Source organism: Ursus americanus, chromosome 8 (genome assembly GCF_024610735.1).
Source record: "Ursus americanus isolate L20-20 chromosome 8, mUrsAme1.1.p, whole genome shotgun sequence".
Classification (NCBI taxonomy): domain Eukaryota; kingdom Metazoa; phylum Chordata; class Mammalia; order Carnivora; family Ursidae; genus Ursus; species Ursus americanus.
The window spans coordinates 40,597,725-40,615,518 of record NC_142134.1 but is presented as its reverse complement, the minus strand read 5'-3'; the positions used below and the strand labels follow the sequence as shown (position 1 = coordinate 40,615,518).

General features: G+C 36.8%; 1 protein-coding gene across 1 annotated transcript in view; it reads left to right on the top strand.

The window, feature by feature from the left end:
* Nucleotides 1-1,422: 1,422 nt before the first annotated feature.
* Nucleotides 1,423-17,794, top strand: part of SRP72 (signal recognition particle 72) — a 29,603-nt gene continuing 13,231 nt past the window's right edge. The window contains exons 1-11 of the mRNA XM_045815919.2: nt 1,423-1,561; nt 3,864-3,984; nt 6,494-6,617; nt 7,941-8,084; nt 8,163-8,274; nt 10,267-10,298; nt 10,933-11,057; nt 11,147-11,204; nt 13,891-14,022; nt 15,044-15,172; nt 16,102-16,174. Of these exons, the coding sequence (XP_045671875.2) occupies nt 1,453-1,561; nt 3,864-3,984; nt 6,494-6,617; nt 7,941-8,084; nt 8,163-8,274; nt 10,267-10,298; nt 10,933-11,057; nt 11,147-11,204; nt 13,891-14,022; nt 15,044-15,172; nt 16,102-16,174 (1,159 nt within the window). The 5' untranslated portion in view covers nt 1,423-1,452. The remainder of the gene's footprint in view (nt 1,562-3,863; nt 3,985-6,493; nt 6,618-7,940; nt 8,085-8,162; nt 8,275-10,266; nt 10,299-10,932; nt 11,058-11,146; nt 11,205-13,890; nt 14,023-15,043; nt 15,173-16,101; nt 16,175-17,794) is intronic.

Sequence of the window (17,794 nt, the reverse complement as noted above, 5' to 3'; positions counted from 1 at the left end):
TATAGTGTCCTGAGATAGAGTTCACTAGACCAGTAGTGCTGTTTTTACATTATACCATACTGATCAGACATGAAATGTACCAGGCACCACTGGACACAACTATGAGCTGGACATACCTTTTACCCTGAAGGAACTCAGCTTAGGGGAGAAATAAGCAAAAACTCATGTTAAAAAGTTGAATACCAACTATGTGCCAGGCAGTGTGCTAGATCCTAGAGATACTGCGGTAAGTGTAAATATGGTCCCTGGCCTCATGGAAATGATAGTCCATATAAACAGGCTTCAAATGAGTGCTCAGAAGTACAGAGCTATATTAGAGAGTAACGGGAATGTCGCCTAGTCTGCAAGGTCAAAGAAGTAACTTTCTAAAATATGGAACCAGGTACAGAAATATTGAAGGATAAAAAGAATAAGATGCTGGGAAAAAGAGAGGAAGTGGCAGGAGTTAGTAGGATTTTGACAATATTTCAGTCTGCAGAGGCGTTCATTAAAATGTCCTGTTTTTTAAGACCATTCAACAGGTACTGCGTTCTGACATTCAAACATATCTTTATATTTATATTTAAGCTTTTACAAAAACCCTAAACCTCTTATGTCTTTGTATTGAGTGCCAGTAAATGCCAGGATGCATGAAGTATCTGTTATCCCCAGAACAATAATAATATTTTCCCTATTTTACACTCGGGAAAACTGGGACTCATAAATAACTTGCTCACATTCAGACATGAGGAGTCGCACGCAGAGCCAGGAACTGAGCCTAGGCATTCTCACCCTTTACACATTATCCTTTGGCTTTATTGCCGACTGTACCTGAACTGGAGCTCACAGGGCAGCCAAGGGGGTTTCATCAAACGTGCTTTGCACTTGTTGGTTCTTTTACCCTCTGTGCCTTTCCTCATATTCGCTTCTCTGCTAGAATTTTACCCAACCCCAGGTTTTCCTAAATCATCTTTTAAGATCCTTTTCAAATACAATTCCTCTATGAAGTGTTCTCCAGCAGAAAGAGAAGCCGTCTCTATCCCCACTTTCCTTCAAAGGGCTCCCTAAGGTTTCTAGTTAGTACTTTACCACTCTATAGGCCTCTTTTGTCTTCCTTACATCGTCATTCAGCTCCGCCTCGTGCAACGAGGGTGCTGCTTCGCCGGCAGTGGTAGCCCCAGAAACGCAGGCTGCTTTGAGCCGAAACTGGTGAATCCCTTCTCGACTCCCCCTCCCGGGGTCCGACACCTCGTTCTTCAGACCAGTTTCAGGTAAGGTGTATCAACCCTATCTATCCACGCAAATTTCTAGCCAAGACCTCTGAGATTACGATCTCCGCCCCTGACTCAAGAATAAGAGCGCTTCCGACTCCGAAACGCTTAGCAACCACCGGCTTCCTCCCCCGCTTGGCCGCCTCCGAGATCCTCTTCCGGGGCAGAGGTCGTCCCGCCCCTTCCTCGCGTCTCCTCCAAGATGGCGAGCGGCGGCGGCGGGGGGGTTTCGGTGCCTGCGCTCTGGAGTGAAGTGAACCGTTATGGCCAGAACGGTGACTTCACGCGCGCTCTTAAGACCGTCAACAAGAGTAAGTGTCGGGGCGGGCGCTGGGGCGGGCCCAGGCCGCAGGGAGGACGCGGCCTCCTTCCGGCGCGCGCGACCACCTCCGAGTAGACTCGGGAATTGGAGATCGCGCCGCCAGCTGCACGGGGGCCGGATCGCGGGGCAGGCGTGGGTTGCAGCCCCTCTGTTCCACCTGATCAACCCTGGGTCCTGGGTTGCTTAGAGCCACGTGTACTTCCCTCTTTACCCTCCGCGGGGTAGCGAGGGTGGAATTTAAAGAGATCGCAACTCCATGCGCCTCTTTCACACTGTTTTCTTACTCGACTCCTCCGTTTTTACTCCTTAATTCGCAAATATCTCACATCACCACCTTTTCTCCTTCCTTTTAGGGGAGTGATCAAGACAGTATTGCTGAGGGAGCTTTTTCTCTAGGGCCGCATCGGAGGGATGAATCTGCTAGGGACACGTAGTTTAGAAGCTGGTGTTGACGAGTTGCAAGCTGTACAGACTCAGGAGAGAGGGAAAAGGGCTGGATATAAATGTTAGGGCTTTCACTCTCATAGATAAAATCTGTCTCCAATGTCATTAGATCAGAAAATATGTGTGTGAAAGCACTAACATTTGAAATAACGTCGGAAGAAAAGTATGGCCTGGTTTGTTTTTGTTTTTCGGGTTTTTTGGGGGGGGGGGTGCCCCGAAGTTGATAATCTTGAGTCAACTGCCTTTGGTGTGAGGTTTACTTATTATATTCATTTATCCTTTACTATGTAACTGTAATAGGGCCATGCTTTTTAATGCTCTGTCATGGTAAATTCTTTACTGAAGATGCAGCCTGTATTTGGTTAGATTTGAAAAAGTGATTACTAAGGCAGGCTTTGGCTGTTTAAAGCAGTAACGTACAAATTATGTCAGTAGCATACAGGATTGTATAATTTTCAGTATCCTGTTGTAAATGTAAAAAGAAGTGATTGTGCCACAGTGCACTTTTGATGATTTCAGACATTAAGAAAAATAGCTACTGATAATAGTTAATTTGATTCCTAAACTTGCTTTGAATTAACTTTAGCCCTTGGCTAAACCGGCAACCAGTATATTCAGTAGCAGTGTAGTAAGTATTTTGCAGGAATTATTTAATCAGCACTTTCAGTTTGTTGATCAATATATATTTTCTTAATTGGGAAAAATTTATATGATTCTTACACAGATTTGGGTTCCTAATGTTGCCAGGGGCAAGGGTAGTGATTGTGGTCATTTTGACACTGAACCACTGTTCAACTTTGAAACTTTGCCATCTGAGTCCTTCCTTGTCCCCTTTTGGTCGGTCGTCTTAGGTGAAAAGGGAAATTTTGAGTGGTTTTTGGAAATACTGCCAGCAAAATAACTTGCATTTGTATACGTTACAGCTCATAGATTTTTCTAAAGTATTCTCATTTATTCTTAATAACTTTCATACTCGTTTTGCAGATCAGAAAACTGGCATTTGGCAGTGAAATGATTTGCCCATGACCTAAAGACACAAACGACAAGCTTGTACTCAAACCTAAGTCATTTGCTTCCAAATTCTACATGAACTTTTTTCTTTCTTGGTGAACTAATGGAATGTGTAGGATGTAGCATGGGTCCTAAGGTGAAAAAGCTGGAGAAAATAGCTTCTTTCTTCTTTATTTCATTATTTAAAATTTTCTTTTTGCTATATGCATCCTGGGAATCTATCTCATTGGAAATCTTACTAAATTATAACTGCCTTTTTGCCACTTCTTAGTGGTCATTTTTTTTTTTTAATGTTTCAACTAATTGTTGCTGCAATAAAATTGGAAATGTAGCTTCTTGAGGCAGGGGGTGGGAAAATTTAGGAAAATGTGAGAAGGGAATGGATTTTAAAATTGTTTTCCTGGGGGCGCCTGGGTGGCACAGCGGTTAAGCGTCTGCCTTCGGCTCAGGGCGTGATCCTGGCGTTGTGGGATCGAGCCCCACATCAGGCTCTTCCGCTGTGAGCCTGCTTCTTCCTCTCCCACTCCCCCTGCTTGTGTTCCCTCTCTCACTGGCTGTGTCTATCTCTGTCAAATAAATAAATAAAATCTTTAAAAAAAAAAAAAATTGTTTTCCTGGGGCGCCTGGGTGGCGCAGCGGTTAAGCGTCTGCCTTCGGCTCAGGGCGTGATCCCGGCGTTCTGGGATCGAGCGCCACGTCAGGCTCCTCCGCTATGAGCCTGCTTCTTCCTCTTCCACTCCCCCTGCTTGTGTTCCCTCTCTCGCTGGCTGTCTCTATCTCTGTCTAATAAATAAATTAAAATAAAATAAAATTGTTTTCCTAAAATTGTTCTCTAGTACTGCAGATCAACAAGGATGATGTAACTGCCCTGCACTGTAAAGTGGTATGCCTTATCCAAAATGGAAGTTTCAAGGAAGCCTTGAATGTCATCAATACTCACACTAAAGTGTTAGTCAAGTAAGTGATTCAGTTAGTTGTTTGTGTAGTTATTAGAAATATGGTTACCATAGCTATAACCATTTCCATGTTTGTTTTTTTCTCACTATTCAGGGATTTTTGACCTTCCTTCTTTTTTGCTTGGCAATAGTATTTCTGAAACTGGAAGGAGCAATAGTATCTTTGTTGTTTTCTGCCTTGGGGAGCCTTTTTTCTTTACCTCTGTCTTCCCTTTGAACCACTAAGAAGCAGGTAAACTGCTGAAGGATATGGGTCATAAATGTAATGAATTCTTGGATGACATAAGGAGGCAGAGAAGGTAGAATGTGGGTAGGGATGTTTAAATAGAGGCCTTTAGGATGGTATGGCAGTCTTAGCCTGACCTCAGTGGCTACCTCCTTTGAGAACTGTTGAGGTGAGTATGATTTTTAGGTCAAGATCGTTCGGTGTCAGAGTTCTTTAGCAGTCTTTAGAATATCTAGCATTTGTTGTTGTTGTTGTTAATCTTTTTCATTTATTTCATTTATCATTTCATGAAATGTGAATTTATGTTCTAAATTTTTACTGTAATTTGGTTTTGTTTTTTTTTTACAGTTATGCCTAAGCCCCAAAAGAAATAGGTATTGAAATAAAATTTTTTGCAGTATATTTACTCTTTAATGAAATACTGGCTTATAAAGTTAAAAACAATGTACATTTGACCCTTGAACATCTCGGGTTAGGGGCACCAATCCTCCGAACAGTTGAAAATCTGTATATAACTTCAGACTCCTCAAAACCTGTACTGATAGCCTACTATTGACTGGAGGCCTAACAGATGACAAACAGTCGATTAACACATTTTTTATGTTATATGTATTATATATTATATTTTTAAAATAAAGTAAGCTAGAGGAAAGAAAATGACATTAAAATCATAAGGAAGAGAAAATACATCTAGGGTGCTATACTGTATTTATTGAAAAGTATCCACATATAAGTGGACTCACGCAGTTCAAACCCATATTCAAAGGTCAACAACTATATAGTATACTTTTTGTATAAGAAAAGGAGGATGTAAGAATTTATGTGTGTATTTTCCTGTATTTGCAAAAACAAACACTAGGTGGAGAAACAGTGAATAAAAATAGTCAGTAGGAAGTAAAGGGGAGCAGGGTAGATGTGAATAGCAGTGGATGTAAAACCTCTTAGTGTATACCTTTTTGGTATTGGGGGGAGTTCGAGCCATATCTACACAGAAAGATTGAAAACTAATTTTAAAACTTTACTAAAAATAAAGTAAAGGGGACACTGCTTTCTAATAAACATGTTTATACTAAAATTCAATATCTTTTTTTTTTTTTAAGATTTTATTTATTTATTTGACAGAGAGACAGCCAGCGAAAGAGGGAACACAAGCAGGGGGAGTGGGAGAGGAAGAAGCAGGCTCCCAGCAGAGGAGCCTGATGTGGGGCTCGATCCCAGAACGCTGGGATCACGCCCTGAGCCGAAGGCAGATGCTTAACGACTGAGCCACCCAGGCGCCCCTAAAATTCAATATCTTGACTTTTGGTTATTTTGTGACATAGGGAGATTTTCAGATAATTTTTTTAGCCAAGTAAATAAAGGATGTTGTCATTTGCTTGATAAATATTCTTTCTCATGGATTATGGTTAAAACTCCAAACTGAGGGGCACCTGGGTGGCTTAGTTGGTTAAGCAACTGCCGTCAGCTCAGGTCATGATCCCAGTGTCCTGGGATTGAGCCCCACATTAGGCTCCCTGCTCATGGGGAGCCTGCTTCTCCCTCTCCCTCTGCCTGTTGTTCCCCCTGCTTGTGCTGTCTCTTCTTCTGTCAAATAAATAAATAAGATCTTTAAAAATAAATAAATGAAACTCCAAAATGAGTTTCAAGTGTCACATTAATGTAGATGACTTGTCAGTGTAGATTGGTAATGTTTTTATTGTGTGTTTATCAATTGGTTGCAAGTACTGTGTTCTTTTAAGATTTTAGTTACCTTTTCTTTGCTATTCATTTGCTTTTTTGAACACATGTAAAGCAGCTTTATATGGCTTATTATTTGATTAGTTGATCTAAGAAACTTCTATAATAACCCATTAAAAATAGTGTTCAGTCGGTGGAGCATATCACTCTTGATCTCAGGGTTGTGAGTTCAAGTCCCATTTGGGCATGGAGATTACTGAAAAACAAAATCTTGAAAAAAAACAAAATAGTGTTCAGATTGTTTTTTTTAATCTAAGACAATTAGTTATTTAGCTGAATCATGATTTCATTCTTAGATGTTTGGTTTCAAAGGGCCAATAATTCTAAGAATATCCATGAAAGCAAGAGAGGCAAGGGAAATGGATGTACTATTTTCTGCCACTTGTGAACTGATTTTCAGACATGTTACTAAACTTTGTCAGTTTTCTCCTCTGTTGTTAATGGAGATCAAATGATTTAATATAGATCAGGTGCTTATAGCATATTTGTCATAGTGGGTGCTCTGCATTGTTAGCTAATGATCAGATAATGGTTTTTTCTTTTTCAGTAACTCTCTTTCCTTTGAGAAGGCATATTGTGAGTACAGGCTGAACAGAATTGAGAATGCCTTGAAGACAATAGAAAGTGCCAATCAGCAGACAGACAAACTAAAGGAGCTTTATGGACAAGTGGTAATTACTGCTTTAAAATACATGTTGACTGTCATCCTGAGTGAGCATGACTGTACCTGTAGCGAGGAGCAGGGATGAGGAACCTCAGCCCATCCTGATGCTCCACCAAACTTGCCACCAAACCAGTTCTTGAGGTTTGAACATATTCCCTCTTCTTGATCTTCACACAAACAGTTGCATATATAATATTCTATGAATAAATTATTTCAGGTTAATTAGAAAATTAGAATTAAAAACTATCCTATGAAATTTTGACTTTTTAATTGGAAAGATGAAGGCCAGTGGGATATATGTAACACAGTTTTGAAATTATATTTCTAGTTTTTAACACATTTTGTTTTAAGGTTAAAATAAACTAAATCATGATAAATAAGAATTTGGATGAATTGAACTAGTTTATGAATTCCCTAAAACTATCTTATTCTGAAAGGGTTTGAGACCTATAGTTAAGCCTAATGTAAAAATAGAGCTGTTAATGATGAGAGGACAGAAATGTTTTAGTAGAACTAACAAAACCCTCTTAAAGATTTTTAAAATGTCAGTAAGGGCAAATAATGTAATAAATGTCCCCAAGAGATAGGAGGAGTTTAACAATACATACAGGTTGGAGAAAGATTTGGACAAGTTCATGGATTGTAGGTTTATAAAGAACTTTTAAGGTAAGCAAGGCAAATTTAGGGTAAATTCCACCATTTTGAGTTTGATGAAGGGCATCAGTCTCTGTCATATATAGTTGTCTTGATTTAATTTATCCAGAGTGGCAGTTGTTATTGCCCTTTAGAACAACTTGAATGAAATAAGCACGAATTATGTTTTGTGTGCTTGATATTAACCTTTTACTAGTTGGTTTCTGGGAAAGAGAAAATAATTAAATATAGGGAACTCCTAGGAAATATTAACTCATTTTGTTAACATCTAATTTTGTTCCTGTTCACTGGGGCTTAATAATCATTTTGTGGGTGGGAAAATTTTTTCATTGTAAGTCAGATTTAGGTAGCAGGGTGATTTCTTTGGAAAGATTTTCTTTCACAACCCACTTAGGCATTTTCCTAACCTCAGGAAGGGGGTAAATATAATGACTTCTATCTGAATCATGACTACAAATCTACAGTGTAGTAGAGATTCATTCATTGCAAGTTTTTGAAAGTATTAGTAGCACACAGAACTAATGGAAAAATTGTAAAGGAAAAACTGTTGATTGCCCATATCATGCTGAATAACCTTTCCTACTTAGTGATTCAAAAAAAGGTTTATATGATGTTTGAGACATAATACTGTATTTGTCTTCTCCTCTGATCTTTTACTTGGTATTTGTCTCCCTAGTTATACCGGTTAGAACGCTATGATGAATGCTTAGCAGTGTATAGAGATCTTGTCCGAAACTCCCAAGATGATTATGATGAAGAGAGAAAAACAAACCTTTCAGCAGTTGTTGCAGCTCAAAGCAATTGGGAAAAAGTGGTTCCAGTGAGTATCTGTATGTACCCACACAGCTGTGAAAAATATTCCTGTCTAGTGTTTGACTGGTATTTTGCTCCATGACAGGAGAACTTGGGCCTCCAAGAAGGCACACACGAACTATGCTACAATGCTGCATGTGCTCTGATAGGACAAGGCCAGCTGAGCCAAGCAATGAAAATCCTACAAAAAGCTGAAGGTTGGAAGTTTATTAAAATTATGTGTAATTGTAATATGCATATAACGTAAAACATTTTTTCCAAAAATTGAATTTGATTTTTGTGAAATTTATAATTGGAAATTATTGATGCAGTGGGAATTTCTCAAAGTTCATCTATCCTGTCTCTTGGCATTTTAACATGTCTCTCCCCTATTTCTGTCTAATCCTAAGCCAGAGTACTTGTCCATTTTCATCCATACCAGACCTTATTTTGAGATTTTTTTAATAAGTCACTATAAGTATTAAATGTAAATTGAGTTAATGTCAAGCATTTACAGCAGTACATGGCATATAACATAAGCATCCAGTAAATATTGATTATCATTATTAAACTGGTACTCAAGTACGGTGATAATTAGTGTGCCTGTGTGTGTACGTGCATGCATGCATATACACTGCATTTGTATTGGTAACGCTATTCAAGCACAGTTTAACTCCATTTAGTATGTTTTCATATACAACATTTACATGCTTTGAAGCTTTTAATTAAGAAAAAAAGAAAAATAGTCCTACTAGCTTATGTTTGTTTTCAGCTCTAGAAACATGTAAACTTTTCTTCTGTGTACATATTTCCCTGGAAGCTATAAAAGTGATGTAGGGACTTCAGTGACAGTGGGGAGGAAGAAAAGGTGAAGCAGGGTCGATTTTAAATGTTGGAGGTTAAAATAAAAGCAGAAGTTGGAGAACCATGAGAAGAAAAATATGTTTGAGAATTATAATTACTTGATTATACCCAGTATGGACAGTGGTGTGGGAAAAGGACATTCTTCTACATGGAAGTTTTGAGTGTAAAAATAATACTGACTTTGCAGTGGACAATTTAGTAATGTGTGGCAGATTTTAAAATTTGCATACCCTTTGATCCAAGGATTTCATTTTAAGGAAATAATTAGATTAATTAATAATAGTAAGATAAATGAAGAAATTTATTATAAGGAAATAGATAAATTCATGTATGTATTTTTATGAATCCTAATTGAAGGAATAGTCATAAGAAAAAATTAGAAACCTCATGAGTTTCTGTCCTATAAGAGGATTGGCTAAGTTTTACCATGACCACAAAATAGATTACAATGCAATCATTTAAAATAAAAATGTAGATCTAGGGGCATCTGGGTGGCTCAGTTGGTTAGGCTCAGGTCATGATCTCATGGGTCCTGGGATCTAGCCCCCCACATCAGGCTCCATGCCCAGCAAGGAGTCTGCTTCTCTCCTCCCTCCGTCTCTCTCTCCCTCTCTAAAATAAATAAATCTTTTAAAAAAATAATGTAGATTTTTATTTATTATAATATTAAGATGTTCACAATATATTAAATGGGGGAGGGAGGTCTCAAAATAGTATGTAGAATATCACAATTTCATTTTAAAAGCAGCTGTGCATTTGCATTTAAAAAACAGTAATGAAAATGCTAATAGTGGTTGTCTCTTGGTGGTGGGATTATTGTCTTTACTGTTTTTTTTGTCATTGATTTTTTGCAATCAGCATTTGTTACATTTATATTTTTTAAATGCCTTTAAAATTTTTTTAACCCAGAGATTACAAATGAAAGAAAAATGCCAGAGAGCTAGAATAGTCAGGAACTGATAGTATTTATGTAACATTTATTATTATTTATGTTGATGCTAATAATAAAATCCAAGTTTGCTTGTTATTAAAATTATCTTGAAATCTTCTGCCCAAGAATTTAGTTCTTGGGGCCCCTGCATGGCTCAGTCGGTGGAGCAGCTGCCTTTGACTCAGGTCATAATCCCAGGGTCCTGGGACTGAGCCCTGTATTGGGCTCCCTGCTCAGTGGAGAGCCTGCTTCTCCCACTCCCTCTGCTTGCTGCTCTGCCTACTTGTGCTCTCTTTATCTCTCTGTCAAATAAATAAATAAAATCTTTAAAAAAAAAGAATTTTTTGCTCTTCATAATGGTGAAAGGAATGGCAGTTACCTGCGATATTAATTTTAAAACCATTTTTTCTTATAGATCTTTGCCGCCGTTCGTTATCAGAAGATTCTGTAAGTATTCCACTGATATTAAACCCAAATTTTACATTCTAATATAAATTTATAGCATGCGTCATTGTAGTATTTATTGACTTGTTAGAGTAGGTGGTGATTTATTAAATATAAATCACAGTAAAAATCCTCTTGATCAATTATTTGATGAAATCTTAGGCTGGGAAATTGCAATACCACAATTTTTATATGCCGTATACATTCTATTTTAAATTTATATTAATATAAATACATTCTCTTACTTTAGACGTAAGGCTCAGACCTTTTAATATGGGTCCTTTCATAGGAATCCCATGCGTATTTCTTAAATGAACCACAAATAATCCAACAGTCATAATTTCCAGTTGTCTTAAAGACAGTTATGAAGTAGTTTCATTACAGAGTCCTTATAGCTGTTAGCCTTTTCATCAATCTTTTATTGTTTTCTGGCACTCACTTATTTACACAGTAATTTACTTTTGGAATGACCTTTGTCAAATTCCTAAATTTTAACAAACTGATTCTAAGGGAAGTTTTCTGAAAATTATATGTTGTCTTTAAGATAGTGTACCTTTTGAATGTTTGGAATACTTGGTAAATATGAAGATCGATTTGGAGAATTTACAGGGGGAAAAATGTTTCTTTTTCTCCTTAGGATGGGACTGAGGAAGACCCACAGGCAGAACTGGCCATCATTCATGGGCAGATGGCCTATATTCTGCAGCTTCAGGGTCGTACAGAGGAGGCGTTACAACTTTACAATCAGATAATAAAACTAAAGTAAGTTATTAAAATGAAGTGCCTTTTATAGGGGATGAAGTCTCTTTTTAAAGGTTTGTTTCTTTTTGACTGTCGCTTATTGTTCACAGGCCAACAGATGTGGCATTGCTAGCTGTGATTGCAAACAACATCATTACTATTAACAAGGTATGGGATATCCATGGCTTTCTTACATTTATATTTTATACTGAAAATATTCCCTCATCTTCATCTTTTTTCCATACCACAGTCCAGTTGTAGCAAAATCACAATCACAGGTTGACTTTCATAATGATGATTCTGCAATCTATATTCAAGTAATAAAACTTTTTTGCATTTATAGTCTCTGGACTATCTTACCCTTTTCCCAGTTTATAATAAGGTGGAGAATCTGTATATTGAAAAATAAATTGTTTGGACTCTTAAACTAAGGATGCACTTATTTTATGTGTCATTTTTATCTGTTGAGTCTAAGTTTTCTATATATGATTTTTTTCTTTCCAGTGGTTTTTATTTTGGGGGGAAGGGAGACATGCCCACCCCTAAAGCCACATGTCAAATGTAATTACAAGTAGGAATATAAATGATCCTAAAGAGTACTATACTAGCAAAATTAACCACCATTTAAAACATTGTTTTAATGGAAGAACATTTCAGATTTGAAATTGAAGTCAGTAGAAAATAAGAAAAGTAACATTTGATTTCTTTTGATAAACTGTGATTTTTCAAGTGCCATCTTATTTCATCTTCACAGTTATATTTTTAGGTGGCAGTACTTGCCTCCAATTTGTAGGAATATAATCTGAGGCTGAAAGGAGTTAAGTTATTTTTATAAGGTCATAGCCTGTTAGAGGTAGAACTTGGATTCAGATTCTAGTCTCTTGACTCGAGTCCTTCGTGGTACTTCCCTCCTCCAATAGCAGAAATTCAGAAGGTCTCCAGAGATGAGATAATAGCATTTGAGAGAGTAGTAGTTGTAGGATGTTGCAGGCCTTTGGCATGGTTTAGGGTTTCAAAAACTGATTCTGGCATTTGAATCTTAGCAGCATTATATACTTGCCTGTGTTTATGAATTATTTGAAATGCCAGTGAGGATAAATTCTTTTTACCTGATATAATTATGGGAAGGAGAGTGTGTGAAACACTAAATAACTTAATCTTGCTGTAGTTATATACCAAACTTTTTTTTTTAAGATTTTTAAAAAATTATTTCTTAGAGCGAGAGATTAGAGGGAGAGGGATATACCGAACTTTCTTTAGTCATCAGACTTTTTATTCAAAATAGTGCTGGATGAAATAATAATGCAAAAGAAATAGAAACTCAGTCTTAATCATTACATCATTTAAAAATCTCATTCTGGTATTGAAAAAAAAAGTGCGTGTTTAAATTTTTGACTTTTTAACTGCAGTATTGGTGAAAGAAAAGGTCTCTGAGCTGGTAAATTTATGGCTCACCCTTGAAAATGAGGGTTACAGTTTGAGGGTTAAACGACAACATAAGCAAGTGAACATATGGAGAAATACTTAGGACTTATGAGAAGAAAGTGAGAAAACAGAAGTTAAAAGGATACATACATGCTAGTTAAAAATTTTTAAAAGTTTAGATTGAATGAGAACAAAGTATGGGAAGCCTTGAAAATCAAATTTTTGAATAGGTGCCATGATAGCAAAGTTTAAGAGAAGTCTGGCAGTGGCATGCATGATGAATTGAAGTATTAAAATAGTACAGAGGAAAACCAACTAAAAATCTGGTTTCTTAAGAATTGATTTATGTGAGGGGCTCCTGGATGGCTCAGTCGGTTAAATGTCTGCCTTCGGCTCAGGTTATGGTCCTGGGGTCCTGGGAACGAACACCATATCAGGCTCCCAGCTCAGCGGGGAGTCTGCTTCCCCCTCTCCCTCTGTCCTTCTCCCCAGCTTGTCCTCTCTCTCTCTCAAGTAAATAAATAAAATCTTTAAAAAAAAAAAAAGCAGTTGATTTATATGAAAGTTTTTTGCTGTACATTAAAATAATTTTTACATTGGTTTGAAGCTTCACACTCAGAAAAAGTGGTATTTATTTCAGATATCTTCTTTGTCTCCTTTTAGTCTTCAAACTTGTAGAAGACCTGGTTTAAAAACATAGGGTATCACTTACTTGTGAATACATTATTTAAGAAAGCTAGAATACAGTGCACACAGTAGACATTCCGATGCTCAGTTTGTCCTTCTCAAGATGCATGTAATTTAATTGTCTTCCTTCCTAGAAAGGTATGTGACATTCTGTAATTTTTAACAGGACTTTTATAAGGCAGATAACACTGTGTTTGCTGCACACAAGTTTGAGAATTTGAGCGTCTTTGAGCTACTGCCTAGGTGAGAAGGGCCTTAAGGAAAAGAAAAAGAGCAGCTATTTTACATTAGCTTTTTTTTTACTAAACAGGGTTTCAAAAGAGGTGTGAATTTATTTCTGAATTTTAATGATTTGCTTACGTAATGACTGTTTCAAAGAGGAAAGAATTATTTTCCTCATTTATCATCTAAATTCTAAAGGGCATGGTTTGTAGATTGCAGATTTCTTTGTATCTTCGTAGTCTTGATTTCCACTGTAAGATTTGTTCTGTCCATAAGTACTTTTCTTCAAAAAGCTCAAAACAAGCAGTTAATAGTGGAAGGATAAATCAAAAGAAAACCAAGAACCCAAGACAAATTTATATGTATCTTAGGGGTTTAAACAACCTAACCAGGTAGATGTATTATCTTCCAAGCTCTCTTGTGTATAAAGCAACTAAATGGAAAAGGAATAGAGTCTTGACATGTTAAAAGGTTAAAGTCTGAGATTGCTGTTAATGACAGATGAACTTTTCTTTGTCAGGACCAAAATGTCTTTGACTCCAAGAAGAAGGTGAAATTAACCAATGCAGAAGGAGTAGAGTTTAAGCTTTCTAAGAAACAGCTGCAAGCTATAGAATTTAACAAAGCTTTACTTGCTATGTACACAAATCAGGTAGGTAGCAAATCTCTCATTGCTCTGGCTAAACCTTTTGTTGGAGTATGGCATATGAGGCATAATGGGTGGTGTAACAGCCCAATCTGTGTATATTTTTTGTCTTACACCAATGTATTTTTCAGAATGTCATATATCATAGATTTTGTTAAACAGGTAATTTGCCCAGTTCTTTGTAAAGGTCTATAGCTGCCTCTTAAGAGGAAGAGGACACTATTCACACTTGTAAATGAGACACTGTTGTCAGTACCTTATTTCTAATCTCTCTGAATTAAAGTAGAAAGATGTCAACTGTGATTTTAGGTTTAAGATCTGTCTTTCATTTTAGTTTGTGCAGAATTATTCAAGTTATAAATGCTAAGGAGGTCAATTCGAAATCTAATATGCGTTAATTCTAAAGATTTCTTACTCTTCCACAGGAGAGGTTTTCAGTAGGAGAGTGAGAGGCAGTAACATTTTTGTTATTTAGAACGGAGCCAGGTTATTCTTGAATACTTTAGCAAGAAATACTTATACATTTTGTTGCTTTTAAGCAAAGGCTGATACTTGTATTTTCTTTTTTTAAACAAAACTCAAAATTTAAGCTTCCAAATTAATTTAGAACTAGTCCTTTCTGGGGCACCTGGGTGGCTCAGTGAGTTAGACATCCAACACTTGATTTCAGCTCAGGTCATGATCTCAGGGTTGTGAGATTGAGCCCGTGTTGGGCGTCGGGCTCTAAGCTGGGGCCTGCTTAAGATTCTCCCCCCCCCCCCCCCGCCCAAAGATCTAGCCCTTTCCTAAATGCTTTTGTAACTCAGTAAATTCAGTAAATGGAAATCTTTCCTTATAGTAAAAAAATGAGAATAGATACTATAAACCACTTCTCAGTAGTTCAGTAGAACTCACTAGTTCTTCACTCTTGTCTTTCAGCTGAGTTCCTTCCCCTTCCACCCCCATCCTTTTCTTTTTGGTCGTTCACTTAATGTTTAATTTCATTAACCAGCTTATTTTTGTGGGGGGGAAATACTGTTTTTTTTAGGCAGAACAGTGCCGCAAAATATCTGCCAGTTTACAGTCCCAAAGTCCTGAGCATCTCCTGCCTGTATTAATCCAAGCTGCCCAGCTGTGCCGTGAAAAGCAGCACACAAAAGCAATAGAGCTGCTTCAGGTAAAGGAATTATTTGAATTTTTAATGAGGTGTCATGTTGTTGCATCCTTGTTTCATTTTCATTATCATAGCCTGTAAACTTATAAATAAAGTGGGAAAACTAATAGGTAACATACCACTAGACAAATTCCAGAGTGTTACTTTAGTTAATTCTTGAGCTACAGCTTTGTTTTATGTACATTTGCATTGTGGGGTGCCTGGGTGGCTCAGTCAGTTGAGTGTTGGACTCTTGATCTCAGCTCAGGTCTTGATCTTAGGGTGTTGAGTTCAGGCCCCGTGTTGGGCTTCACGCTGGGCCGGGAGCCTATTTAAAAAAAAAAAAAATTTTTTTTTTTTTTTTGCATTATTAAATGTTTACCATAAACTTGAAGAATGGTTTTCATTTGGAGATCAATTTAGCATGAGTTAACAGTTTGTTTTAGGCTTATAATGTCAGAATATGCTTAACCTCTTTTTTCAGTAATGTCTTTCCCAATGAGTCCCAGTCCAAAACCTCAAACAATTACAGAGATAGTAACTTGGTTTTTATCATCCTAAATCAGTTGTTGGATTACACATTTGAAATTCCTGAGGGTACAGTACCCTGGAAAGTTGAGCAGGGTAAAATTAGGACCATCCTGAAGGATCCTCAGTAAGGAGGCAGCATCTATTTGAGTATCTTATTTAAACAGAAACAAAACTGTGTAATAATCTTAATTATTATTTCTCTATTAATGACTTCCTGGAACTTGATAGTTTTACACTTTCAGAGCATAATTTTAGAACAAAATGGGAATCAAAATTTTTCCAAAATTAAAATTTTGATCTGAAACCAAAACATTAATATTTTAAAACTGGATTTTAAATTCTGTGTAGAAGTGATAATTGAACTGTGTGCGGTTAGTTGTGTAAATTGTGTTTTTTTTTTTCCCCAACTAAAAACATTTTAGGAGTTTTCAGATCAGCATCCAGAAAATGCAGCTCAAATTAAGCTGACCATGGCACAGCTGAAAATTTCCCAAGGTATTAATAATTATTTCATCATGATTAAAATATCATTTTAATGGAAACATGGTTGAGATGTTTCTGAAGTAGTTGTGAACCATGTGGTTTTAAAAATTTTGCAAAAAAATTTTTTTTTGGCAAGTGATGAAGCATTATTACTGTTTCAAACAGCCTTTCTTCAGGTTATTAAGTTTTTAGGATGATTCTCAATCTGTGCCTTGAAAGTGGGTAGCAACGGATTCCTATGTTTCAAAAGATCATACTTAAACTTCCTGGGTGTGTCATGTGTAGAAATGCTTATATCTGTCACTTGGTCATATTTGCATGAAAGAAGGGTTACTTTGCATTTAGTTTTCTTAACTTAGCCCTTTCTCCTTTGTTTATAGTTTATGACCCACATCTTTGGGGGAGAAGAGGCAGGGAAATTTAATGAAAACTGACATTTTTTAATCCTACAGAAAACTGCTGGTGTTTTTTTGTCGATTTGAACTAGCCTTGAGTGATTATCTAGAGCTTTTGGTAACCACTATTCACATATAGCTATTTTAAGTTTAAAATTAAATGAAATTTTTAAAAGTCAGTTCCTCACTTACACGAGCCACATTGCAGAAGCTTCATAACCACATGAGGCTAGTTGAACAGCATAGATAAAGACATTTCCATCATAGGAAGTTCTGTCTCTGATGTAGACCATGCATTCTCAACATGAGGGTGGGGAATCATTTATTTGGTGGGTGGCCAAAAAATATTACAGATATTATGATGGCCAGAACGAAAATTTCATGGCTAACGATGAGGATACTTGACAATTAGGAAAAAAAAGTCTTAAGAGATTTCTTAGTGTTTAGTAATAAAGATAAGGTTAAGAAACATTGTTGGTCTTGGGGCACCTAGTTGGCTTATTTGATAGAGCATGCGACTCTTGATCTCAGGGTCGTGAGTTTGAGTCCCAGAGCCCCACATTGGGCATAAAGATTACTTTAAAAAAAAAAAAAAGGAAAGAAAAAAAATATTGTTGGTCTCCTGTAATGTTACCCATTCTCACATTTCCTTACCTTCCTCCCTTATTTCTTTTTCCTTTTCCCACTCTTCCTTTTTCTTGCTCTTCCCTTATTTTCTTTCCTTATCCAGTTTCCAGTTTATTTTTGAGAGGAGTATTTATCCTACTAAAATTACTAAGAAAGAGCTGTCATTGGTTTCTATTTTGTTTTTAAAGACTTTGGAAGGTTACATTGTTGGTGTTTGCAATGAGTAGAAAATCAGTATTTTGACACTGGAGGAAATTTTCCATTGCACTCATATCTGCAGTAACATGTTTCAGTGTCTTTAGGTAGGATGTTAAGTTACAGTCTGAAAATGGAGAAAGAGAACTCCGCAGACTGGGTGGGAGTTGGGAGACTTCTTTTCTGGTTAGCATCTCTGCCATTAACTTTCTTTGTGGGTGTTAGCAAGGTAAATTGTTTCTTGAGACTCAGTTTCTTTATATGTGTGTAAAAAGAATAAATAGAGCACATTATCCCAAAAATCCCAAAGCTGGAGTATTTGGAGATACTATAAAATAGGACTTAAATTTCTTGTTTTGTTTTGTTTTAATAATATGTTTTCTTCAGTGTGATGATGATGATGTTTTTAATCTCT